Genomic DNA, 26,866 nt, shown 5'->3' with positions numbered 1-26,866 from the left:
TACCCTAATTAGATTTTATTTTTACATGTAGACATTCCCCCCTCCCTCCCCCAGCCAAGACATTACCATTCACAGAATTCACAGAATTCATTAAGAAACTCAATTATTTACATCAAAATAACTCAGCAGAACAAACAATTAAGAAAAGAGCTGAGAAAACAGCTCATCCCAACTTTAACCTGAATTGGATCACTTGTGCATCTATCTACATACAGCATTATTGCTTGGAGAAAGTCCCATCTAGATGGAAAAAAATGGCTCCAGAAATGGCTCCACTTGGTTTATTGACTGCACAGAAAGATCACTTTTCACAGGGAATATGCTAACCGCTTGAATCAGGAACAGTCCTGTTGATTTCAGTAGACCTAAGCTGTGTGTGTTTGTTTAGTACATAGTCAGTGAATTTTCCCCTTGAGTCTGAATCCCGAAACCAGTTACTCCAAAATTGTTTGAATACTACAACCATAAAAAAACCTTTCCTGATTCAAATCAGATTATACCAATATTTCAGCAATACCGACTATTAAGGCAGTACAAACGTAAGAAACGGAGCTCTTGAGGGATACAAAAACTCATCCAAAATAAATCAGTGTAAACATTGCAGAGTTGCAGATTCTCTAAAACGTTTGTGCCCTTTGAATTTCACGCATTGCCTTCCTTCTCTGCTGAAATCATAAATTGATGAGAGGCATAAACAGCACTTTAGCAACCACCTGGATCCTAAGAGTCATTTGTAACAATTATTTATCATGCAAGGCCATATATACTAAGAGGCAGGAACATCCCTTCGCTCTCAGTCTATGAAGTTTTGCTACTTACTGATTTTTCCTATGTGTTTCAAGATGAATGTCATTGGCATCTACATTCCAATTAGCCAGATATTATGCTAGATCACATAACACAGCTGCATAAACCTAGGAGTGGCCAGTACATTCTGTGATATAGAATTTTCTGAATTGAGGTCATAGTCTAGTTAATATGTTGTATAAATAATTATATTACATGTATGCTAAAGGTAAAGGCCAATGGATATGCAGGGTACATACTTTCCGGATAATTCAGGAACTTTGCAAAGAAATTCACTAAAGTCAGAAAGAATCCAAAAGATCTGTCCTTCCAGCTTCTTTTCATGTCACTAGATTTACAATTCAATGAAAAATTACCAAAGACAGTCTAAGAAATGGGTACATTTCTGGCAAGATAAGATAGGTCAGAGGCTCTCCAGACTCTGTCTAGCTAGCATGCATGTTATCTAGCCCAACTTGGATAGAAAGGAGTGGGACACGTTATCAAAAAAATAGACGGAAAGTGCCTGAACGAAAAAGTTAGAGTCATAAATCTGATGGCTCTTTTACTACACCCAAAATATCTGGATAATGTAAACTTTACTGGACTTTATCAACACACATTATCAGAAGTTTTCTCAGTATCCCATGAGCCACCTCACTGGCAGTCCTACAAATTAAATATATCGATTAATCTGGTTTCTTCAGGGATTTTGGCACAGTCACCAAGTTCTGTATGAGACCCCTGAGAATTGATCAAATCAGCAGTATTTCATCATAACTGAAACATCTAGCTTAAGGGTTCAACTTGACAGTGGGCGTTTCAAGCCAGCTTCTTATTGTGATCCATATTCTGTACCGTAGCTAAAAACTCCAGGAGGAGCTTTGCCGTCTTCCTGGGCCGTTCCACGACTACCGAGTGTCCACAGTTTTCCAGAATGTGTACCTCACAGCCAGGAATCGAGTTTGCTAGCATGTCTGCTCCTGAAACATCTAGGACCTAGACGAGGAGAAAAAGGATTCAACAAAAGAGGAACTGGTGTCACTCATGTGGATGACATGCTTGTCAAAGACCGTGGAGACATGCCAAAGGGGAAGCAGGGGGCAACCTTTTGCTCAGTTCCTTGGCCTGGATCAGAAAAAACTGTCAGAAGAAGCATTCAATAAAGGCTAGCATTGTGATATAATGTGCCTCTTGAGGATGACGCATTTTGATTTTTTAAAATTAAGACTGACGTTTAAACGAAGTTGGCTCTAATGGAACTCCCAATGCAAATAGCAAGGGCATGTGGGTTTTTTCTTGGGGGGGGGGTGTTGTATGTGATCTTTATTTGGATTCCAGAGGAGGTATCAAAGCTGCACCCCAGTTCTGATCAGGGCCCCCACATTCTTACCATTCACTCTTGCATTCACACAACTGCTAACTGATCCAGTTGTGCCACGGTTAGTTTGGCCCATATGAAAACCTTAGCTGAGCAACACTAGACCAAATTGAAGGAGGAAACCAGCGATAATAGGGGTGCAAAAACAAAGAGACAGACACTCACACTCCCGACAGCTGAGCACTAAACCTGAATTTAATAAATAACCCAAACATTGTATTGGTGTATCCCCCCCATCAACCCACATTCGGTTTTTTCCTGATGACAGTTCATTTCTATGGTGCCAAAGCACAGGAAGAATTCATGCCGTAAGAAATCTCACACAGATCTGTCTCCTGCTCCACCCCACCCCACCCCTATCTCCTGCCCTCGCTCCCCCACAGATTTCCTCCTTGCCTGCATATCTGTAGCCAAGGTCTGCCCCATTCAACAATCACGCTATTTCATTCTGTGTGTGTGGCATAAGCACATGAGCCTACACAGAAACCACAGTGAGCTACTGTTTCCCCACGAACAAACACACACAGAGCGCCGTGGACAAATGTTAAAACTGCCTATCGGTCTCATGAGAACGGCTGTCAGTGTCGGAACTTCTTGACATTTGAAGCAGCTCACCATAGTCAACTCTTGTGGACCAAAAATATCTCAGCTTGCAGGGCTGATTTGTACCAGCTCCAGCATTGCTGCAGTTGCCCAGCAACTAGGGACATGCATGCTGGGGGAGAAGAGAAAGAGATCAACTACCAGCAGGAAATAGGATATGATTAGTTGGAGGCTTTCTGAACACCACATATCCTTAGACCCCAAACCAATTCCTGTATCTTCTCATCCAAATCAGCCTTGCTTATATTCAGCTTTGCCCTCCATCCCCCGTCCCCCCGGCGCTCCTCCATGCACAATCATTTCCTCCTCCTACTCACTGATAATTTCTTCACATTCCCCTCATTTCCTTCCCGTAGCTAACATTTTTCAGCTTTCTTCTTAACCGTGCTAGAAAACCCGTAGAACAGAGTTTCCCCCTTTTAGTTGTCATGGCAACATCTCTCTCACCAACTTACAGATCTTGCGCTAATGGTACCTTTTCTCAAAACACATTTGGAACTCGCGGTGAATTGGTATACAGCGCAACCTTCTTCTTTTTTAATCATACAACCCTCACTCATCCCTCATCCAACCGTTTTGTACAGGTGTGGGAGCACAACACACCCATTCAATTCAATGGAGCCAGCAAATTTATACACAGAAATATGCGCACGGGTCTGCTACCTCTGCCAAAATGAATGGGGAAATCTTTGAGCACATGTAAGAGTTTGGCATGTCCAATGGAGATTTGCAGCTTGAGTCTATGTACACGCCAGATGGGTGGGGTATAAATGTTGTTGTTGTTGTTGTTGTTGTTGCACACAAACATACAACCCAAAGAATCCTGGGAACAATAGTGAGTTAACAGTGCTGGGAATTGTAGCTCTATTAGAGGAAAAACTGCAGTTTGAATGCGCTCATTCATTCAAAAGCGAGTTCTGTCCCATGGTTATTGTTTTTAACTTCATAAAACTTGTATTTAAATATGTATTTCACTATTTAAATACATATTTTACTTCAGCGTATGCATTTCTAAATGTATTTCACTCAAAAATGCATTTGTATTTTTACACATTTCATTACGTTTTTTTAGAAGGGGGATATCCAAAGAATAATGGTGTTCTGATCTGCACGTCCGTCTCCTTAAAAACGTGGACCAAACAAAATTCTCCTCTGCCTGTATGTGCAATTCTCTCATCCAATATCATCCCCTCATCTCCCACTACATTTAATAAAGACAAATGTCCACTTGAACAGGCAGGGGTCTTTTGTTCTTGCACATTACATAGCAGGAAAATGAGCAGTAGAAGACAGGTGCAAATGCAGCTTTCTTAATCTGACGAAGTGGGGTTTGGTCTTACACCATATAGCATGTTTGCTAATCTTTAAGTTGCCGTCATTATCCGCCTGCTCTCCCTATTGGTTACTCTGCTGTTCTAATTTATCTTTACGTATTGCACTAAGGAAAGGAGAGGAGAGGGAAGCGGAAACAAATTGGCTGAGGCACCTGATCTTGCTTTCCCCAGATGATCTGTGTTGCAGCTTTGATCTTGCTCATGTTTTCATAAAGCGAGCTGATGGACTTCTCATCTACAATCTCAAAAAACACTTTCCAGAAGAGGAAAAAGGAGGAGGAGGAGGAAGGAGAGAAAAAAAATATATCAGTCTAGCTCAGTTTCAGTGCACAGAACTCAAATTTTAACGAGCTGGGTTTTTAAACCTTTTATTCCTATCTCCCTGCCCGAAGAAAACCATCATGCAGTTTGGGTCAATGAAGCAGCAGAAGAAAGAAAAAGATTTCCCACGGCATAAATAACAAAAGGAAAACCTTCCTTGCCAGAGAGGGATGTGCACAAAAGCCTTTGGAGGAAGTTCCCTTTCTTCAAAGTCACTTGATGTGTGGCTGACATCAAAATCTGAATCCCCACGTCCTGTTCTTCGCCAACCCACCCCAACACTTCCTCATATAATTTAGGCCAGGCATCCCCAGACTGCGGCCCTCCAGATGTTTTGGCCTACAACTCCCATGATCCCTAGCTAACAGGACCAGTGGTCGGGGAAGGTGGGAATTGTAGTCCAAAACATCTGGAGGGCCGAAGATTGGGGATGTCTAGTTTAGGCCATAGGTGGGAGTCCATGACCCTGCAGAAGTTGCTGGACTACAATTCCCATCACCCCTGACCACTGACCATGCTGGCTGTGATTGATGGGGGTTGGAGTGCAATTATATCTGGAGGACCACAGGTTCTCCACCCCTAAGCCTGCAATTCCAAACCTCTGCTGTGAGACACAACAGCATAGCTGCCAAGTTATCCCTTGTTTTAAGGGATTTTCCCTTATGCTGAATAGGCTTCCTCGTGAGAAAAGGGAAAACTTGGCAGCTATGCACAACAGTCAAACAGAAGCTCAAGATCCAGGAGGTTGTTGATCTGATTACACTCGATTCCAGGGGAAAGTATCTGGCATGGCAGGAATGGGGAACTTGTGGCCTCCTGGGTGTTGTTGCACCACAATCCCCATCAGCCCCAGAAAACATAAATCAGTTTGCAGACCCCTTGACCCAGAAAATTGCGGGAGTTCTGCACGACAGTTTTCCCGCCTTTTCCACAGGTTCACACTCCAGTCGCTCATGTGACAAGCCATGAGGCGGCATGCACAGTGCTCCCTGTCCATTTCAAGGCTCATGCTTTGGGGGGAGGGCGGTTGGACTGACATGAAAGTGCCTTGTTATTTCAGCACAGAAAGTCATGCCCAAAAGGTATAGCCTAGAAGAATGGCAGAACTTAGAGGGGGAAGGACAGCATGGAGAAATGACATGTGTCAATGACGTTCACCGCAACATGGTGGTGGAAAAGCAGTGGAACAGGCGTACACACTGCGAAAAGAATACAGTGTTACCTCTACTTACGAATAACTCTACTTACGAATGTTTCTGCTTACGAATGGAGCTCCGTCCGCCATCTTGGATGTGGTTTAGATAGGATTTTTTCTACTTACGAATTTTTAGATAGGGTTGCTTCTACTTACGAATTTTTTCTCCCAATGCATTCCTATAGGATTTGACTTACAATTTTTTTCGACTTACAAATGTGCGTTCGGAACGCATTAAATTCGTAAGTAGAGGTACCACTGTATCAGAAAGTGGGACCAAAGCACTAGCCTTACAATCAGTTGAACTAATACAATAAACCCCACATGTGAATGCAGCTGTGATCCCACTGATTCTGGAGGGCCAGAGGTTCTCTCCACCTTTGTCTATGACCATGAGATTCATTTCTGGCCTGCAAGCTTCCCAAGGGTATATGGCTGGTTGCTGTTGGCAACAGAATGCTAAGACCAGGTGCACCTTTGGTCTGAGGCAGAGGAGTTTCGTTCCTACACAAAGCCACGGCAATCCCCACTGTTTCATTTCCTTAAAGACATTTTCAACCTGTGTGCTGCTTCAATACTGGGCAAAAGCTGCTGTCTCGTGGGCCTTAAAACCAAATCACAGGCAAGCATCCGACCCAGGGTGTAGACTGCACCTTCAGATAACAGAAGCGACAAGCACCCATTCCAATCCCAAGCTAGAGCCATCTAAGAAAGGATGTGATGCACTTACATTTGCGGTAGAAGTCATTGTGCGGGATGCGGACATCGACGAGGCCCTGCAGGATCTACAAACACAAAACGGCGCATTAGAAGAACGGCTTGTGGAGGGCAAGGCTCTCAGTGGCTTCTGGCCACTATGGCTATGCTCTGCCTCCACCGTCAGAGGCATCGTGCTTCTCCACACCAGGTGGGGAGAGTGTTGCTGTGCTCAGGTCCTGCTGGCAAGGCTTCCCACATGCATCTGGTTAGGCACTGTGAGAGAGCACAATGCTGGACCAGACAGGCCACTGGCGGGGCTCTTATTCCGTCCCTATGTTACGTAACAGGGCAAGCACACCATGGCCATCTGCTGCCCCTCTCTTTCCCAGGAGGAGCGGTTTTCTGGACACACCACAGAATCCATGCAGACAATCAGGACTCTTGAACACTTGAGCAGCAGAGGAGTAAGTCCGCTTGGAGATGCACTGCAGCAAGTAGAGGCAGGGAGCCTTGGTAAACAAGCTTTGGGGCTGCTAGAAGGATGAGAGCCAACACAGAACGCACTCAAATCTGTACGGCATGGCGGAGGAACCTGAGGCCTTCCAGAAGTTGTTGGGCTACAACTCCTATTGTCCCCGACCACTAGGCACGCTGGCTAGGGAGGGGGGAAGGTGAAGGGCCTCAGGTTCCTCATCCAAGCTGTAAGGGAGAAGGGGGCAAATCTTCCACATAGAAAAAGTTAGAATCCTCCTTTGGAAAGATTGCTGAGGGGAGAATGAATCACAGCTCTGCGCAATTTTAAAAGCTATTGTTTCGCACTTTGCTTGCCCTGTGGAAACCCACGCAGCTCAGACTTCAAGGGAAATCAGGTTTCCCTGTCAGGGAAAGCTTGGATCTTCAGAACAGGCTACACACACACACCACATCCATTTCACTTGTTCTTCCCAATTTTAAAAATCATATCTTGCATATAGCACCTCGGTATCTATCTGCTCTCTGTACAAACACCCACATGGCTACTAAGGAACATTCAGCACATATCTTGAGAAAGGTGGGGAAGAATTAATGCTGCGGAGAAGGAAAGCAATACCAACCAGGTGAAAATTTAAAACACAATCTGAAGCAAGTGGCACTGACTGCAAGAAGATCAAACCTATCCATTCTTAAGGAAATCAGCCCTGAGTGCTCACTGGAAGGACAGATCCTGAAGCTGAGGCTCCAATACTTTGGCCACCTCATGAGAAGAGAAGAATCCTTGGAAAAGACCCTGATGTTGGGACAACAGAGGATGAGATGGTTGGACAGTGTTCTCGAAGCTACGAACATGAGTTTGACCAAACTGCGGGAGGCAGTGGAAGACAGGAGTGCCTGGCGTGCTCTGGTCCATGGGGTCACGAAGAGTTGGACACGACTAAACGACTAAACAACAACTGCCATTCATACTTCTCACCTGCTGGGGCACTTTGAAGCGTACGTAAGAACAAAGCTTTAACATTTCTGCCATTTCCTCTGGGGTGGATGGGATCAGGGGAATCTGGCTGAGGGACTCAGACTCCTTCAGCTCCCTCAGTGTTTTAACAAATTTGCTTTCCTTGCCAGGCGGTAGCCCTGTAGGAAAAAAGAGAAGAACAGCCATATGCTGAGCTCCAGAAGCAACGCAATATGAGCCTTGACGAGCTTTTAAATCCTCCAACAATCCTTCCAGAGAAAACCTGCCAACTATTTCTTAAAGTCACAAGCAAGGAAGGATCTTACCTCCCAAGGACAGAACCACCACATTCGTCATGTAGGGTGAAATGACACGTCAAGTTGCACACATGGCTGTCACCAAGGCACCTCCTGCGCGTTTGGATTCCTCTTGGCATATCAAAGGCAAAGATAGCCAGGGTGGAGCCCTCCAAATGTATCTGGACTACAATTCCCATCATCCCCGGCCATTGACTGGGACTGACAGGAGTTCAGCGATCCAAGCTCTAGGGCAGGCATAGGCAAACTCTGGCCCTCCAGATGACTACAATTCCCATCATCCATGACCACTGGTCCTGTTAGCTAGGGATGATGGGAATTGTAGTTCCAAAACATCTGGAGGGCCGGAGTTTGCCTATGCCTGCTCTGGGGGATACCGTGTCGGCCACCTTTCATCTAGGGTGACCCAGACTCATGGTGAGCTGTGTTTCCCAAACACTGCTGGGTGCTGCTGCTGATGGAGTGCCTGCAGGATGCTCAGCACTTTGACGCGTTGACATTATGATTAGGAAGAGGGTAGTTAGACAGAGATTTGCTCTTTCCAATAACAGCCATGTGTCTGTTATAACAGAACGGGCCTTTTCTGTAGCAGCTCCCCATTTGTGGAATGTTCTCCCCAGGAAGATTTGCCTGGCTCCTTCATCATCAGCATCAGAATTTATTATTTATACCCTGCCCATCTGGCTGGGTTTCCTCAGCCACTCTGGAAGGCTCCCAACAGAATATTAAAAACACAATAAAAAATCAAACATTAAAAACTTCCCTGAACAGGGCTGCCTTCAGATGTCTTCTAAAAGTCTGATACTTGTTTATTTCATTGACATCTGATGGGAGGGTGTTCCACAGGGCGGGCACCACTACTGAATTGGGAGGCGGGTGGTGGCGGCGTTGGCGAACAGAAGGGGGCTTAGACTGACTGCAGCCCGAATCACAGAATCATAGGGCGGAGAGAGACCCTGACGGTCATCTAATCCAACCCCCTGCAATGCAGGAATCTCAACTAAAGCATCCATGTCAGGTGGCCATTCCACCAGGCAGCCAAAGCACCTTTGACAGGAGCAGACTGTCTTCCAAAGCACCAGGTCAGGAACCAATCAACTCCTGTGGTTGGTGCACATCCCGGATGTAAGGGGGCGGAGTTACAGAGAACAGCCCCCCATCATAAAGTCCAGCTCCCCAACCAGTCAGAGCTCCAGCAGCGAGTCCAGTGAAGGGCAGGAGGAAGTGAGCAAGTCGGTACAGGGCTCTGGCAGCATCCAAGACTGCAGCCTAGAGCTCCTATACAGGAAATGGCCAGTGGCGGAGCATCGGACAGGCGCCCTTTCTCCCCAACGCCCGATTTGAGGCGTGCCATCTCCCGTAGGAGCAAGGGGCAGCGCTTTGGGGTCCCCAAACTACTTTGCTGGGCGCGTAGCAGGAAAGTGCCATTGCGAGATTCTGATGAAGACTCAACAGTCATGTTTCCCCTATTTCTTGCACTGTAAATAAGTATGCACAAATAAAAGTCTTAAAGACACGACGGTGTGGAGCGTTGTTACTCGAGGGTAGCCACCAGCATCCCTGACACCGAGTATTTAAATTCACCAGACACATGGACCGTGGACACATCTCCTGCCTCGAGAGGCGAATTTCATTTGTGGCACTCACCCGCAGGGCATACAAGACTTAAGCTACAGATCTCCGCTGGGTACTGAGCAGCATAAACTCCTGCAACGTTTCCGCCCATGGAAGTTCCAAGTAGATGGAAGGGTTTCCTGTTCAGATTGATACATTCAACAAACTGAAAAGATTAAAAAAGCAACACTTAGGTTACTATGGGGCAGGCAGCAACTGCCGTAGAGTTGGGAGAGATGAGAGGAACTGGCTTGGAAATTAATACCCACACAAGTAATAGCACATGAGATTCAGCACCATAACAGATGTTAAGGGGCAGCCCAGATGAAGTTAGGTTATGCGCAGTGCCCTACCTGGCTCTTATTTTAGTAGTATTAAGTATTAGTGTTGTTTATGGAGTGGGGAGGGGTTGGCTTAACTGTGCTGGGGAGAGACAAAGCCTCAGAGCAGGCGCTGCAACTTTAACAGCAGCTAAATTCTATCCTAGGTCTGGGAAAGCTAAAGACAGGCATCGAAACCCTCTTCAAGTATTCAGAGTAAATATGTGGAAAGGGTAGTGTTTATTTATCTCATTTAAATCCCACATTTCCTCCAAGCTGGAGTAGATGCTTCTCCCCCTCTCACTGAATCCCCACCACAACCCTGTGAGGTAGGTTAGGCTAAGAGACAGTGACTACGCCAAGGTCACCCATCAAGCTTCATGGGCAAGTGGGGATTCAAACCTTGGTCTTCCAGGTCTTATTCTGACACTAACCACTGCGCCAGGCTGGCTCTCTGTGCGCACACAAACCCATCCTCTTTGCCCTCATCCCCACAGGAGAATTTTGCTCATCAGTCACGAAGGTCTGAAGGGGGCTTCTAGGCATGTTCGGTGCGTGTGGAGTTAAAAGAGGGGAGGGGTGCACAAAGAAGCCCCCACCCACCCCCAACATCCCCATGAAAGTCAGCTTCACTTCAGACCTTCCCTTCCCATGCTGAGAGGGAAAATCTGATGAGGATGTCTACATGTGTCTGAGGGAATGAACATAGAATCCTTGAGATCCGGAACCCTGTTAAGACAAGGCTCCTGATCACAGGGAGGATTCTAAGTAAACTCTGATGATTCCTCCAATCTCCCTTCAGGGTGTGCATGGCCAACATGGAAAGGTTTGAATAGGTGCTCGACGTCCACAGTGGCACTGTAGGTGGGACTTGTGGGTGCGCCCCTCCTCACCCTTCATTTTAGCCCTCAGGCAAATGGGGTTTCTGTCCCCAGGACAGCGGCCTTCAACACTACTCAGTGGACAGACAGGAAAACCAGCACATCTTATGAACAGGCCCAAAGCAACTGAAAACAAACATCTTACCAGAGGGAAAGCTTGAGAGCTTAGAGTTTGATGACTGTCCACTGATTCTCAGACCCTGACACTGAATTGTCTTTTTAATACATTTGATCCACTTATGATCCACAGAAGTCTGACAAAGCGGGCCACATATTAGCAGCTCAGCTGCTGACAGAAAGGAGGGGGGCATTTTTACAAGGTAAAGAAGCTACTTCGTTGATAACTTCTCAGAACTCAGGATGTATGGGAGATGGGAAAGGAAGCGGAAGATATTAGCCGTGCTCTGCAATTCAATTCCTTTGGAATACAGTGGTACCTCAGGTCACAAACATCTTGGGTCACAAACACTTTAGGTTACAGACTCCGCTAACCCTGAAGTAGTACCTCAGGTTAATAACTTTACCTCAGGGTGAGAACAGAAATCGCGCAGCAGCAGCAGGAGGCCCCATTAGCTAAAGTGGTACCTCAGGTTAAGAACGGTTTCAGGTTAAGAATGGACCTCCGGAACAAATTAAGTTCGTAACCAGAGGTACCACTGTACAGAGGAACCCCACAGTTAAAATGTGAACTGACTACTCACCCAGTCAGAAGGGTGGACGCTTACATATCACCAAAGGGAAAAGGGAAATGTGCCAACACTAAAAGATTTACGTAAATTACCATGTACTGATTGTATATGTATAAATGCAAGCTTAGAATTAGTTGCTATAATTTAAATTTTAAAAATCTATCCATCTTGCCATAGGATGGAAGGCCGTGTTGCCTGGCGGTTCAGACGTCCTGTACACCTGGTGACTGAATCTGATTTTTTTTCTCTTTAAGCCAGTCTTTTAGCAGACAGCCGTTCAAATGGGAGCTCTTCCCTTTTTAAAGGAGGAAACAGACAGTCAACTTACAACCTGCAAACCAATTCTTTTGATCACTTAGATCTTCACAGGACAGGATGTGAAGAATGAAAGAGATTAAGGATTTGAGAGTCAGAATGCAGACAAGAGAATCTTTAGAGACTGTAAATAGTTGGCATGTCTGCTGGCCAGGAAGGAAGGAAGGAAGGAAGGAAGGAAGGAAGGAAGGAAGGAAGGAAGGAAGGAAGGAAGGAAGGAAGGAAGGAAGGAAGGAAGGAAGGAAGGAGAGAACTTTCAGAAGGGAGAGTCGCTGTACTGAAATATTGGGATATATCTCCGGGGTTCTGCTGTAACCCATCTCCCATCACTCTTTACAACATTGCTTAATCTTGCCCAAACTCTCCACATCAAAACACTAGTCACCTCCAAACAGTGAGTTCTGAATCAGTCCGTGGACTCAAGAAGGTGGAACAGAGAGAACATCCCAACCATTTCCCGGGTCATTTCTGGAATATTTATTACCTGGTGTATTCGTTTCACTTGCCCATAGATTGAGTAGTCATCAAGGGATGAGCGAGTCGTACCCTCATGGCCAGGCATGTCAACACAAATCAAGTGCAGGTTCTTTGGAAGGAACTGTGGGAAACAAGCATCGTGTGGTTAGGATGGAGGAGAGATCACACCAGAAGCAAATCTGAACAAATTTCCAACCACTGCCATCATGGTGGAAGTGGAGCTGAGCAAGCACTGCATTGGCAACGGATGAATTGTATTAACACTGGCCCCATGGCAAGCTGTTCGTTAAAAGCTAAAATATATGAAGAGAATTCTTATAAAAGAGAGAGGGGAAGAAGCATACGCACATGCCGTTACCCCAAAGTCTTCTGTGTGAATCCTAATGTCCTCAGCATATGATATATATATATATATATATATATATATATATATATATATATATCCCCTCCTAATCTCCCCTCCCCTCCTAATCGCATCACAATAATTCATTTGCAGTTAGCAAGCAACAGCCCCACAGGGATAAAAAATTGGAGTATTCTGAGCACAGGTGGCTCCGCAGTAGATGCAGAAGTGTGACAGCCCAAACTTTCCACAGAACTAACAGTGACGACCATGGGATGCTCATTTCGAGCAGCTGGCTTTCCACACTGAACATGTGGGTGGCCAGGAAAATAGTACCTACATTTTCCCATGGTGAAAGCCAGGCATGATCCCAACCAAGTGGACCATTTGAACTTATTCTCAAGGCTGATTCACCCCTTACTTTTTCAGCGTGGCTGATAGCACAAACCCACTGCTGGCACACTAATATATGGATTTTATGTCACACGGGTACTTCCCCTGTAGCAGCGCTGATGGAAGGAAGACATTCACATGGGCCTGGTCTGAAGTGGGAAGCCTGTGCCCTTCTGGGAGTTACTGCATTAAAACTCCCAGCATCCCTGAACTTTTGGCTGATGGGAGCCTAACCACATACGTAGGTCCGCAGATTCTCCACCTTTGGGATGTAATACATACACCTGATGCTGCACAAATCAGTCATAGAGAAGTGACAAGGGCACACTGGAATTGGCTGCAACTTAGCCCGAGAGCAGAACGTTGTCCCTCCCAGGTGAAACTGTTATTTCCTCATAGAGAAGGAGAAGTGTACCTTGACTACAGAAAGCCACATATCTTTGTGGGCCGAGAATCCATGCAGCATGAGCACAGAGGGCCGGTGGCCAGGCCTCCCTCGGTAGGAGTAGCAGAACTGGTAGTCGTCGTCGTTCACGTATCGAACTTGCATGCCCAGGGCGCGGCGCCAGTACCTGACAGCAGCAGGGGCAGGACAAAGGAGAAGGGTTGCAATGCAGCAGCCTCAGCACAAGAGCAAAGCATTTCTGCAACAAATTCAAGACACCACTGCCTGCTCCCCCTGCAAGAGACCACAGCGCAACTGCCACACTTGAACTTGTTTTTTAGGAACACCTGGTGTCTTCTCCAGCCCTACCTGGTAATTGAACCTGGAACTTTCCACATATGAATCAGACTCTCCACCCTGAGCTGCAGCCCCTGGCATCCCATGCCTTCCTTCCCACAAGGTTGTGAAATCACAACGTGACCCTCTCCCACTTTCCCTTGCACCAAAGTTCTCCCTTTACTGAAACAACCTGAGCCGCGGCTCTAATCCCTTTGTAACAATTTCCCCTGCTTAGGCATTTAAAATAGCTTTACTGATTGATGAACCTTCCTGGCAAGCAATTTATCTCCACTCAGAAACGAACCAATGACATCTGCGCCCATGGGGAGCTAATCCTCCGAGTCAGCCAGAGTAAGCGGGGTAATAAAGGCCTGCCTAGCAACAGGCGACAAAGGCATGCTTTGGTAATAAGATAATGCAGAATTCTCCCAGAAGCATTTACATTAATGGAACAGCCACAGCAATAACCATCTGTACAGGAAGGGATCTAAAAATCAGTTAAGAAAGATTATGCATCTATACATACATATGTAGACTTAGCAGCCCCTCTATAAGCATAATAAGGAAGTTTTAAGGCAGGGAGAAACTTTTGGTCTTCCAGATGTTGTTGGACTCCAGTTCCCATCATTGCTGACCATGCTGGCTGGGGCTGATGGGAGTCCAACAACATCTGGAGGGCCAAAGATCCCCTAAGGTAAAGGTAAAGGGACCCCTGACCATTAGGTCCAGTAGTGACCGACTCTGGGGTTGTGGCGCTCATCTCGCATTATTGGCCGAGGGAGCCGGTGTACAGCTTCCAAGTCATGTGGCCAGCAAGACAAAGCCACTTCTGGCAAACCAGAGCAGCACACGGAAATGCTGTTTACCTTCCCACCAGAGCAGTACCTATTTATCTACTTGCACTTTGACGTGCTTTCTAACTGCTAGGTTGGCAGGAGCTGGGACCGAGCAACAGGAGCTCACCCCATCACGGGGATTCGAACCGCCAGCCTTCTGATCGGCAAGCCCTAGGCTCTGTGGTTTAACCCACAGCGCCACCCGTGTCCCTTAAACACCCCCTAGTCTAGTGTTAATGAGTGTGCATGCGACTCCACTAACCTACAACATACATACACGACAACTGTTATGGTTGGCTCAGCAGTTGAACACCTTCTTTACATGCAGAAGGTTCCTAGCTCCATCCCTGGAACCTCCGATTTAAGAAGGAGGAAAGGCAGCAAGTGCTCAGAAAGACCTCTACCTGAGGCCCTGCTAGCTGCTAGCAGACAGAGTAGAAAATACATGTATTTTAAGAAGTACGTTGGCCTTGTGTTTTATGTTACGGCATTTTAGTGTACATTGCCATATTTACTAGGAGCTTATAAGCACTCTTATACATAAAGTAAATCAATATACTGGATTAGATGGACAAGTAGTTTGACTTAGTGAAAGTCATCTTCCTGCGTTGCTATGAGGAGGCTGTATGTGCAGATGAAGCCTTCAGGAGGTGGTCGAGGGGAGAGACTGAACTTTCTGTCTATATATCCTTGATCATGCAACACCACAAGTATGGTGGGAGTCCATAAGTGTTTCATACTTCCAGGCCATGCCTAGAGAGGAGCCAGTTTAGCTGAATATGTGAAGCAGGCTTAGAAACAAACACTATCTGATCAGCACTGGTGATGAGAAAAGGCTTCATTATCCTCTTGGGCAGCTTAAGGCAGTCCGAGTTTAGTGGACAAGTTGAAGGAGCTCCATGCTCCTAAATGGTTCTAAGTCAGTCTTCGTCAACCTGACACCCTCCAGATGTTTTGGACTTAAACTCCCATCAGCTCCTGCACAGCTGGAGAGCATCAGGTTGGCCAAAGCTGTTCTACATGCACACCGGGCTTTGTCAAATTACCTCTTCCAACAGTGAACTAACCGTGCTACATTGGACACCACTGCCAAAGGGGACCTTTTACTTTTGGGGGAGGTGCTGTATGAAGCAGGAGTCTAAACAACAGAAGGATCAAGGAAAGGAAGCCTTTGCAACTACTGGTCATTCAGAAGTTAAGAACTATTGATCATTCGGTTTCCAGCAACACCCACAATTCAATGGTGGTTGTTCTCTGTAGCCCCTCTGGGGGCTGCAAAGGAGTTCAGGCAGGGGAAAGGAAGGGAATGAGGCATAAACCCTCCTGATATTTTCCAGTGGGGTCTAGGAAGTTCACTGCATCCTGCAGTGTCACACAATTCCATGTCTACCAATTTGGAAGGCAGAACGGAAGCGATCTTGGATGAGCCTCCATTATTGCATGATTAGTGGAAGGTTCCTCCTCAATCTGGATCATTGGCGTTAATCAAGAGGTGCTCCTGAAACATCATATGGAAAATAGGCTGCAATCAATCAGCTGCCCAAAGAACTGGGACTGATTTTTAAATAATTTTTTTAAAGGGCTATTGATCACTCACTCTAATTGTGGCAAACTTTTTTTGGAAGTACATATGCTTTCTAGGAAGGCAACACCAATCAGAGCCAGGATTCTGAACAACTTACCAGTAGTATATTCTGATCAGTGCTGAAGGCCACAGAAGGAAGGATGCCACAAATGCCAAAATTGGGATAGCCAGGGTGCCTCCCGCTATTACAAACATGTTCAGCACATCAAGGTCCATTTTGTTCTCTTGGTGGCTCTACCTCAACTGCAAAAATAGATTTTTAAAAATGGTAAATTATAAGCACTGGAAATCATGAACAAGAGGCAGAAGGCAAGTATATCCCAGTATGCAACATATACTTTTCAAGACCACAAACAATGCTTTGAAACCCTGCCCTACCCTTGAAAATGCCCCCTGGACTGTTTCCAGACCATTTCTCACCAGTTATGCTCTAAGACCAAATGTAACTACATCAAGGAAAGGAGATGGTGACCCGGGGGGGGGGGGCATTTTCAGGAAGAGAGTCAGTGGCTGTAGAGGAAAAAAGGATGGGAGGCATTCTTCCTTTCATTCCCTCTCCCTGTGATGGTACTGGAGGCAAGAGGGAAATACTTCTCTGGCCTGAGTCAGAGAAGAACTCCAGAGTATCTACCACTTTATCTCCAAGGCTCCACTACTCTGGATGGGTGGTGATGGCAACAAGAGGCCAGCAATGAAAGAGAAGGACCAACACCTGCACTAATCTAGGCTCCCTGGTTTGACTTCTGCCCTCACCACTCATTCAGGAAAACCTAAGCAAAGGGAATTCCCTTCCCAATGCTTCTGGGCCTCTCCTAGAGCCAGAGTGGGTCCAAGAGGGACTGGAGAGAAGGAAGATGATGTGGAAGCAGAGGCTGAAGCTATCTCACCCAGAGAGTCTATTTACCATGTAAAGTAAGTAAGACCCCTCAACCCCAAAATATACATATATATATATAAATTAAAGAAGAGGCCAATGTCAGCCATATTCAACTCCAGCATTTGCCTGACCATGCAAATGCTGACACCACACAAGATTGGTACATGCATTTTCTTCTTCTGCTTCTTCCCCATTCCTTTTGTATCCCATCCCCTACACAGTAAGCCGTTTCTGTGTTATAATATATAAACCATGCCCATGGCGATCTAACGGAAAGAAAACCATTCTATAAACATGGTAAATACACGAAATATTTGTGAAACAGCAGAGCTTTGAAACAGTAGACTCACATTGCTCTCTTCGAAAGATGCAAATTTAAGTTTCTATAACACCAGCCAACAAAACTTCTCTCAAGCTTTACCATGGCAATAACCATAAGCACACATTTTGCCCAATTCACAGAGAATTTCTCTTCTGGTTTCCCAGAGCAGCCTATCCCACCCAGATGTGCTCCAGATTTTGCTGAACAGATTTTGTATGACCATTGGCCATGTTCTCTGGCGCTGATGGGAGATGGAGTCCAACCCCATCTGGAAGGGCACTGGGTTCTCTACCCACAATTTAAACACTACATCACAAGCGGAAATTCAACAAGTATAGCTTTCTTCACCATAGCGATCGCATAAAGCTGCATTCCTAGAATATCTTCCTCAGAGCCTAAATAAGGCCCCAAACCTTACGTTTTATATAAAAATGCAATTCACAATACGAATATTCTCAATCACAATTTCAAAGAAGCATCTGGAAATTAAATGCACAATGCTGCTTACTCAAGTATTATTAATCAGAACTGTTTAAGGAAACACAGAAATGTCAGATATTTTCTTCAAACAATCTCCCTCTGGACACATTGAAGTTTCTTATTCTGAAATGAAATTCCCTCTAGATTTGTGTTAAGGATACTAGGGCAGCTTTTTATGTCCTGGAAACACAAAAAAAGGCTCAGAAAACAATTGGGGCAACCCTTACCACACAAGCCAACAGCTAACCATGCCAACTCATCTTTTTTAACAAAACCATATCTCTGTCTGATACAAGCAGCATCAAGGAGTACTGAATGTACTGTACAGAGTGTGTGACAACTTGAGACATCCTGGTCACTATGAGGCCAACTGGAGAGTTGCAATAGACAGGAACAAAACAATGCTAACCCTTCCTAGATTGCTGGGAATCCCTCTCCAGGAAGTGAGCACTCCAGCTCTGGGGAAGCAACAGAGAAGCAATTTGAAACTAGTTTGCAGTTTGAATGAGGAGTGGAAACTATGAGACTGAGAATTAAGGATTGCCTGAAAGTGAAGCATCTTGAAGTGCAGAAGCTTCTCTCTTTCTCTCTGGAAATCTGGTACAGGACGAGTAGATCTGCTGCCCGCATATACTTTATAGGCAACTGCTTACTTCTACTTTGCCACTGTGTGGATATTTCTAAATGGAGCAAAGACTACAAGCATCTCACTGCTCAGAAATGGGGAATACATAGTAACAGACCAGAGATAGCTAAATGAGGTATAATACATTTCACACTTAAAAGTAGCCTCAACTCAGAATACATTCTGAAGGCACCATGTACGCACACAGGAGATGCATCTAACTTGTAATGGGCAGAACTCAGCTATTGCTTCCCTGATGATTCCTGTGAATGTTTCCTCTTCTCACTTCTTCTTTCAAAATTTTCTTCAATCTACAAGCACCAAGGTACATCATTCTACAGCTCTGACCAATAAGTGCAGAGTATTTTTCATTGCAGTCAGCAAATTCTTGTTCAGTGCATCTCTCTCCCCCCCCTCTCTCGCAGGATGCATTACATAATCTACACAGCGAGTTTCTTCAAGGGATGTTCAGCAAACTGAAGATAAATGGCAGCATCCAGAAATGCTGGGACAGCAGACCAGATTAAAATGCTGGCAGTTGCGATAACTGCAGGTAACTGGCTGTCTTGCTCAGAGAGAGTAAAGCAGGGATGTTACAGGAGATGAACAGGATCATGGAAGAAACTTCAGACCCAAAGAAAGTGTATTGAGGAGAAGCAGCCATCAAGTTACAGGAAGGTCCAGATCTGTTTTTGGGCAGATCTTTTCCACATGTTAATACACATTTCCAGTTTTACAAATCAGGAGTGGAACACATGTGGCCCACCAGATGCTGCTGAAGTCCAGTTCCCAGCAGCCCAGCCAGCATGGCCAATGGTCTATGGAGGATGATAGTAGACGTTCAACATCTGGAGGGTCACAGGTTATAAACCAGCACTAGTTGCATATGAAGCACACTGGAAATTAGCAAAGCTTCAAGTTAGATATGCAAGTAGATTTTACCAGCATATAACTAACAAGCATTTTCTGGAACACAGTAGATCAACAGGAAAAACTTCAAGACAAATCCCACAATCTACAGTTCAGAGAAATGTCAACTTTGGGAAAAGTATTGGAATGAAGACATGGAAAGCATAGCAAATTGCAGGTATCGATAAACCAGGGTTCCCCCCCCCATTTCCTAATAATTACTTTTATTGACAACATGACATGTTTCCTGCCCAACTGCTACCTTCTAATTATGAAGGCCCCAAACCATGCTTCTTACGTGAACACCTTCCCCCCCAAAGTATGGCCTTTAAGACTTGGAGTACAGAAACTCAAGTGATGTAACTAAGCTGCACATGGCAATCCCTGATCATGGGGGAAAGTGAGGCATCCCTGAGGCAGGATATCAGAAAACAAGGGAACTGAAGCAGTAGTTGTGCCAGGATTGGATCTTCTGGAGAAGATCCAGGCAGAGTCCTAGGACAAGCCTCCATTGTGGACGAAGGGTCGGAAGTCCAGCAAGGAGCAACCATGTCCATTCCTTTCAGAGAACACAAGCTTAAGAGTTTTGCTCTTTGTCACCAAGAGCCAAGCAAAGCTCCTGTGACCTTAACAGATTGGAGTACTGGGCCCAGGCTAACAATGAATTTCAATAGGGACAAGTGTAAGCTTCTGCACTTAGGCAGGAAGAACCAGATGCACAAATACAGGATGGGAGACTCCTGGCTTACTAGCAGTACACGTGAAAAGGATCTAGGGGTCTTGGTGGACCACAAGCTTAACATGAGTCAAGAATGCGACGTAGCAGCAAAAAAAGCTAATGCTATTCTAGGCTGCATCAATAGAAGCGTAGTTTCCAAGGGAACTTCAAGGGAAGTAATAGTACCACACTATTCTGCCTTGGACAGACCACATCTGGAATACTGTGTCCAATTCTGGGCACCACAATTTAAGAAGGGTGTTGACAAGCTGGAAAGTGCGCAGAGGAGGGCAACCAAGATAATTAAGGGTCTGGAAACTAAGCCTTACGAGGAGCACTTGAAAGAGGTGGGTATGTTAAGCCTGGAAAAGAGGAGACTGAGAGGAAATATGATAGCTGTCTTCAAATATCTTAAGGGCTGTCACATGAAAGAGGGGACATGCTTGTTTTCTCCTGATCTGAGGGGCAGGACTCGAACCAATGGCTTCAAATTCAAGAAAGGAGATTCCAACTAAACATTCAAAAAAACTTTCAGACAGTAAGAGCTGCTTGGCAGAGGAACAGATTCCCACAAGAGGTGGTGAACTCTCCTCCTTTGGAGGTTTTTAAGCAAAGGTTGGATGGCCATCTGTCATGGATGCTTTAGCCGAGATTCCTGCATTGCAAGGGGTTGGACAAGATGACCCTTGGGTCCCTTCCAGCTCTAAGATTCTAATCTTTGATATCCTCATAGAAGCTCCTTTCTACACCTTTTTCCAGCTCTGCAGTATTCTTCTCAAAGTACAGTGATGAGAACTGGTCACATATTCCAAGCACTGTTGCACCACAGATTTATATAAGGGCATCGTGGCATTGGCAGATTTATTTTCAACTATATTCCTAATGATCTCTAATATAAGAGCTCGCTTTTTCACAGCAGCCACACATAGGGCCAATGTTTTCCTTGAGCCACCTACCACAATCCAAAGAACTCTTTCCTGGTGAGTTGCTGCCAGCTCAAATCCCATCAGCATACAGTATATGCAAAGTTTGGATTTAAAATTATTTTTTTTTGCCCCAATGTACATCACTCTACATTTGCTTACACTGGCTCACATTTGCCATTTTAACATCCTTTCCTCCGTTTTGGAACAATCCTTTTGGAGCTCCTTAGAACTGTAAAGTTGGAAGGGACCACATGGGTCATCTAGTCCAACCCCCTGCAATGCAGGAATCTTTTGCCCAACATGGGGCTCAAACCTACAATCCCAAGATTAAGAGCCTCATGCTCTACTGACTGAGCCATGAGCCATAATCCTTGCTGTCCCTTTTTCTTTTTTTTAACCACCTTAAATAATTCAGTGACAGCTGCAAACTTTGCTGTTTCATGGCTTACCCCTAACTCCATCCTCTGGCACCCACTATCAAATCTAACTGATGTCCTTCATGCAACCTTACAACAAACAGTTACAACATACCAGTTTACTTATCTTCCTATTTAGCAAAGATCTGATCATCCTCCCTAAAACCTTTCTATGAAAGAGATTTTCCCCTGTGCACGGTCCTAGTCCAATTTAAACCGGAGACTCCCTTGGAGATGCGTTCAAAACATTTCCACCAGTTGGCAGGTCTTGATGTGGGACCTGTAGCTGGGCTTTTAACAACCATTTGATCTGCAGCATGTAGCAAGTGCTCATGCTTGTCTTGCTGGTTCTCTGCAACTCAAGCCACTTTTAATGCTTTTAAAGGCACATGAGGAGGCAAAGGCAGGTTTCCCTCTCTCCCCAAGTAGCTGGCAATCCTACGCATAGGTTTAAGAACCAGGGAATAATTGGAAATACCAATCAAATTGCTTCATCTCCTGGGACCTTTCAAAAAGCCACCTACACCATGCTGAAATTTCTTCATCTACACCAGGCATAGGCAACCTTGGCTCTCCAGATGTTTTGGAACTACAACTCCCATGATCCCTAGCTAACAGGGCCAGTGGTCACAGTCTCTCAGCTCAACCTACCCCATAAGACTGTTGTGAAGATAAAGTGGGGAAAGGAGAACATTGGGCACCACTTTGAGCTCCTTGTGGGGAGGGAGGTGATATAAAATATGTAAAATATGTAATAATAATGAATAAAGCACTCATCTGGCTTCCTGTTGGTGAAATGCTATTACAGTGGTACCTCGGGTTAAGAACTTAATTCGTTCTGGAGGTCCATTCTTAACATGAAACTGTTCTTAACCTGAGGTACCACTTTAGCTAATGGGGCCTCCCGCTGCCGCCGCACGATTTCTGTTCTCCTCCTGAAGCAAAGTTCTTAACCCAAGGTACTACTTTGGGGTTAGCGGAGTTTGTAACCTGAAGCGTTGGTAACCCGAAGCGTTTGTAACCCGAGGTACCACTGTATAAGGAAATCATGTGGACTAATCTCTGGCTCCTTGATTGTTAACAAGTTTCTGACTATAAAAAGCCACCTCATCCTTTGCCAGATAAGCCTGGCTTCTTCTACTATGACTGCAAGGGGTCTTTTCCAGTCCAGCAACATTTTTTGATAAATCAATCCATTTTTCTTCCTTTTCTTTTTCTTTTATAGAGTATATTGTTTCAAAAATTAAGTGCATGCTTCTTGGCTCAGCACCCATCTGATTAATAGTCTCTCTTCCCTTTTGCAAAAACGAAGCTGTGCGTCACAGTCCTCTTCACACAGTGCAGTGAGCAACATATAACCAAACAAATCCTCCCTGACATATTAAGCTTTCTCGGCCGCATCCAGTATTTCCTCTAGTCTTCTCGGGACTGGCATGGTCCTCCATTAAAGTCTCAAACCATCAAGCGGCAAAACCTTCCTGTCCTCCAGTCATGGCTTCAGAATAGAAGGTTCTTAAAGTAATAATAATAAAGGGCATTGCGAGAAAGTACATTACTGCTTTCGTATTAGAACGTGGGGCTGAAATTGTGGTGCTTTCACGGCTAAAAGGCTAGATTGGGGTAGTGAATGTGGCATTCTCCACTGTGCCATAAGAATTCCAGACATATCTGTGTTAGGCCTAGCATTCATCAAAGTTCACATCTGAGCCTAGGAAGATATAAATGCCGGCTCTATCGTTAGGCGCAGGCCACCTCAGGCGGCAGATGCTGAGATGCAGGGGGCAGCAGTGCCAGTCACTCCTTCTAAGACCTTTAGCCATTCTCCTGTTAGAGGACAACAAAAAATAAATGTGTGCATCATGCAGTGTGTCCTGTCCCCACCCCCAAGCTAGACAGATGCCCTCAGGTACATAGAGGGTGTTGTCTCATCATAAATGTTGAAGTAAGAATCAATGGCTAGCCTGTTCAGCTTCTATAGGGAGACACTGCATTGTCCTTTGCCCCATGCAGCAATTGCCTTGCGCTGGCACTGGGAGGTTCCTTCCCTCCTTCAGCTATCATATGTGGCATGGATTCCTGGCTGGCATCACCCAGAGCCATTTGCTCTGCAGGCTTCTTTTGGCAAGGTAACTGCTTTCTACTTGTGGTCTGCTTGTGGCCACAATGGCGGGACATGAGCGCAACAGTTTCTCTCCCCACTGGTGTTTCCTAGCAATCGGTATTCGGGGCACGCTGCCTGGTTACTCTCACAATCCCTGGTTACTATCAGCAGCAGCGGTGGCATAACTGGTGTATGCTTATTGCCGAAAATCAGCTTCACTGCCTCTCCGATATTTTGCCACTGGAAGAACCACATTACAGCAATAAGTTGAAGGACCTCTGGATGGTTAAGTCCAAAGGCAACTATGAGGTACGGCGCTCATCTCACTTTCAAGCCGAGGGAGCCAGCATTTGTCCACAGACAGGTTTCCAGGTCATGTGGCCAGCATGACTAAATCGCTTCTGGCGCAATGGAACACCGTGACAGAAACCAGAGCATACAGAAATGTCATTTACCTTCCTGCCACAGTGCTACCTATTTTATCTACTTGCACTGCTGTGCTTTCGAACAGCTAGGTTGGCAGAAACTGGGACAGAGCAACAGGAACTCACCCTGTCACGGGGATTCGAACCACCAACCTACTGATCGGCAAGCCAAAGAGGCTCAGTGGTTTAGACCACATCGCCACCCATGTCCCAATTTAGCTTTACCTATTACAGCAATACTTCCACACAGCAATAAAGGGAAATGGATATGGTTTCGCAGACACAAGCCAGTCCAGCCTGTGTCTACAGGCCCACCATATTTAGCAATGCATACATTGCTGCTCATACTTGATGAAAATACCCTCCCTCACACAGTGACTTCTTGCGCAGAGTGGGAAGCAGCTCGAGTTTTAAAAAATGGGGAGGAGCTGGAAGAACATACCCATTTTTACATCCACACTATGAAATTAGTTTCTTCAGCTTTAAAGCAAGTACAGTATAAGGAAACAGGATGTTTTTGTGGGGGTGGAATTCATGCAACCTAAAGAACACAGGGATTTTTTGTCTCAATGCAAATAGCTACACCGGTGATGGAAATGATTCTTACATGTGATTTATATAAAATAGTTCTCAACCATCCTTCATCACAAAATTTCGGGGCAATGTCATGATAATGGCTAGGGGAGGAGTAAACCTTTCAGCCCTGCCTGCAAGGTCCCAATCCTTCCCACCACAGCTATTTGCATGGGGTGGGGGGACCCACATTACTGGTTAAATGCAAAACAAACTTTCATTTAGCCCCATCAGATTTCTACATAGCAACCTGGAGGCTCTCCTTCCTACAGCATAGCAAAATCAAATATTCAGGACTTTATATAGTCTCCATTTTCTCTATACCAGAAATGTACCACATACCAGGTGTTATCGCCCTTTGGTTCAGCTGTCCACAAAACACATGCCAAGTCCTTTGACAGAGCTAGGCATGCTTCAGGTGCTTTTCACATGCCACTGCCAGATGGATGGTCATGCAGGATAAGAAGCTGAAGAAGAAGAAGAAGAAGAAGAAGAAGAAGAAGAAGAAGAAGAAGAAGAAGAAGAAGAAGAAGAAGAAGAAGAAGAAGAAGAAGAAGAAGAAGAAGAAGAAGAAGAAGAAGAAGAAGAAGAAGAAGAAGAAGAAGAAGAACCTACTTTCTACAACCAGTGCACCTTTTACACTGACATTACAGATATAGGGAAAGACACGGGTCACCAGGGGTCCTTCATGAGATCGGATCACACACACCTATCTTCCAGTAATCCGGAATAACCGCCGATTATCAGCACCTGACTCTGTCCTCCGAGCACTAAAGCAGATTACAGCTGCCACTCCGAGCATAAACAGACAGCAACGAACCGAGAAACAAAGGAGAGGCGAGCGTGCCTTCGACGGAGTAACGGGGAAGGTGCCCGGTTTCCAGGGGAACTTACAGAAGGTTTTGGAGCCTTTCAGCCCGGTACTAGAAGTCTTGCAAGTCCCACCGTGTCCAACGGGGGCTGGCTCCCCGAGGTGGTGGATCCCAGCCGACATGCCAAGCGACCGTGTGAATGCGCCAGAAGCGACACCGCTTCCTGGGCTGACACAGCAAAAACGTCCGCTCGCAGAGGGGACGCAAACCGGCGGATCACTCGACCCATACATTACGCGTGGCCCGTCGGTCGGCGGAGGAGAGGGGGCTGCCTGGCCTAAAGAACGAGCGAAGAAGATAGGCGGGCCTGGGCATTTATTTTAGTCGAGAAAGCGTCCTCCCTCCTTCCCTCGCCCGCCCGGCTGCCTTTGCTGCACTGGCCAGCACCCAAGCCAGGGATGCCCGTGCAAGCGCGGCCTTGAGCCACGCCGGCCCGGCCCTCCGGAGTCCGACCCCCGCTGCCAACATAGTGACACAGCAGGGCCCTCTGCTCGTCGCACGGTCCCCGATGCGCCACCGACCGGCGCCTGGGGGCGAGCCACGCAGGAGGAGCACCGCACGCAAGCGATGCCGCAGCGCCTTCCTCCGGCTGCCATCGCCTGCCTGCCTGCCTGCCTTGCATCCCACCGAGTCCGCTCACTCCATCGCAGCAGCAGCAGCAGCAGCAGCTGAGGCTGTCTTCTCTCCCCCCACCCCCGCCGGCCTGTTAACCTCCCAGCCCCTCTCCCCACCGGCTTCCCCCCCCTCCCCTTCCCGGGCGGTCCCCGACCCCAGCCGCTCTGCAATGCAAACCCCACCACCACCACCACCTTGCGCCGCACCAGCTCGCTTGCCTCGCTGCACCTGCTTCTTCGGCTGCGCGGCGGGCGGGCGGGGGGGGGGGTGTTCCAACCCCAGGAATCGGCGCTCGCAGCGCCCCAGCACCACCACCTCGGCTCGGCCGGCCGGCGCCTTTGGCCACCACCCCCTTTCTTTTCTGTCGATTGAACCTTAAAGGCAAGGGGCCGCGCGTGATTCCCCAGCCTCCGACAGAAAAGGGGTTGGCTCAACGGAAGGCCCTTCCCCTCCTCCTCGCACGACAAGGCAGGCCGATGCCACCCAGGCGGCTTTGCGCTCGGCTTCGAAGCCGAGAGAGCTGCTCGCCCGCGCCCGACGATGGACGGAGATGGGGAATAAAGGCGGTGGAGGATCAGCCCGCCGCGTTCTGCACTTACTGGATTCTTGGGATGCGATCCAAAATTAGTGTAGAGTCGCGACGCGGAGAGATTCGCCTTTGGCTCAAATTAAGCGGCATTTTCCCGGTGGCACCTTTGGGGATGCCTCCACGCCGCCTCATCCCGAGCAATGCTTTCAACCTGAGCAAACGATAAAACAGAGCTA

The 26,866-nt window shown here is 46.4% G+C and overlaps 1 protein-coding gene across 6 annotated transcripts; it reads right to left on the bottom strand.

Moving 5' to 3' along the window:
- Positions 1–26,866, bottom strand: ABHD6 (abhydrolase domain containing 6, acylglycerol lipase). Of its 6 annotated transcripts, none has more exons than XM_088662314.1 (9): positions 26,701–26,866; positions 16,340–16,485; positions 13,513–13,669; positions 12,369–12,482; positions 9,713–9,845; positions 7,770–7,927; positions 6,351–6,405; positions 4,257–4,357; positions 1–1,785 (listed from the first exon to the last, which is right to left on the bottom strand). In XM_088662314.1, the coding sequence occupies exons 2-9, from the start codon at positions 16,456–16,458 to the stop codon at positions 1,609–1,611; spliced, it is 1,014 nt and encodes a 337-aa protein (XP_088518440.1). In that variant the 5' UTR covers positions 16,459–16,485; positions 26,701–26,866; the 3' UTR covers positions 1–1,608. The 6 variants fall into 6 exon arrangements, with proteins under 6 accessions (XP_088518440.1, XP_088518438.1, XP_088518442.1 ...); XM_088662312.1 differs by lacking the exon at positions 26,701–26,866 and adding an exon at positions 26,320–26,614; XM_088662316.1 differs by lacking the exon at positions 26,701–26,866 and adding an exon at positions 26,330–26,477.

This window comes from Zootoca vivipara, chromosome 2 (assembly GCF_965207765.1).
Source record: "Zootoca vivipara chromosome 2, rZooViv2.hap1.1, whole genome shotgun sequence".
Classification (NCBI taxonomy): domain Eukaryota; kingdom Metazoa; phylum Chordata; class Lepidosauria; order Squamata; family Lacertidae; genus Zootoca; species Zootoca vivipara.
The sequence above is the reverse complement of the archived record's forward strand: the minus strand, read 5'-3'. Positions and strand labels throughout refer to the sequence as shown.

Excerpts from the sequence above, each read along its gene's own strand:
- ABHD6 (XM_088662314.1), bottom strand. The coding sequence starts at position 16,458 with ATGGACCTTGATGTGCTGAACATGTTTGTAATAGCGGGAGGCACCCTG. Across the intron at positions 7,928-9,712 it reads AAGTCTTGTATGCCCTGCGG|GGCTACCGCCTGGCAAGGAA; the intron begins GTGAGTGCCACA and ends TTTTTCCTACAG. Across the intron at positions 6,406-7,769 it reads GCTTCAAAGTGCCCCAGCAG|ATCCTGCAGGGCCTCGTCGA; the intron begins GTGAGAAGTATG and ends TTGTGTTTGTAG.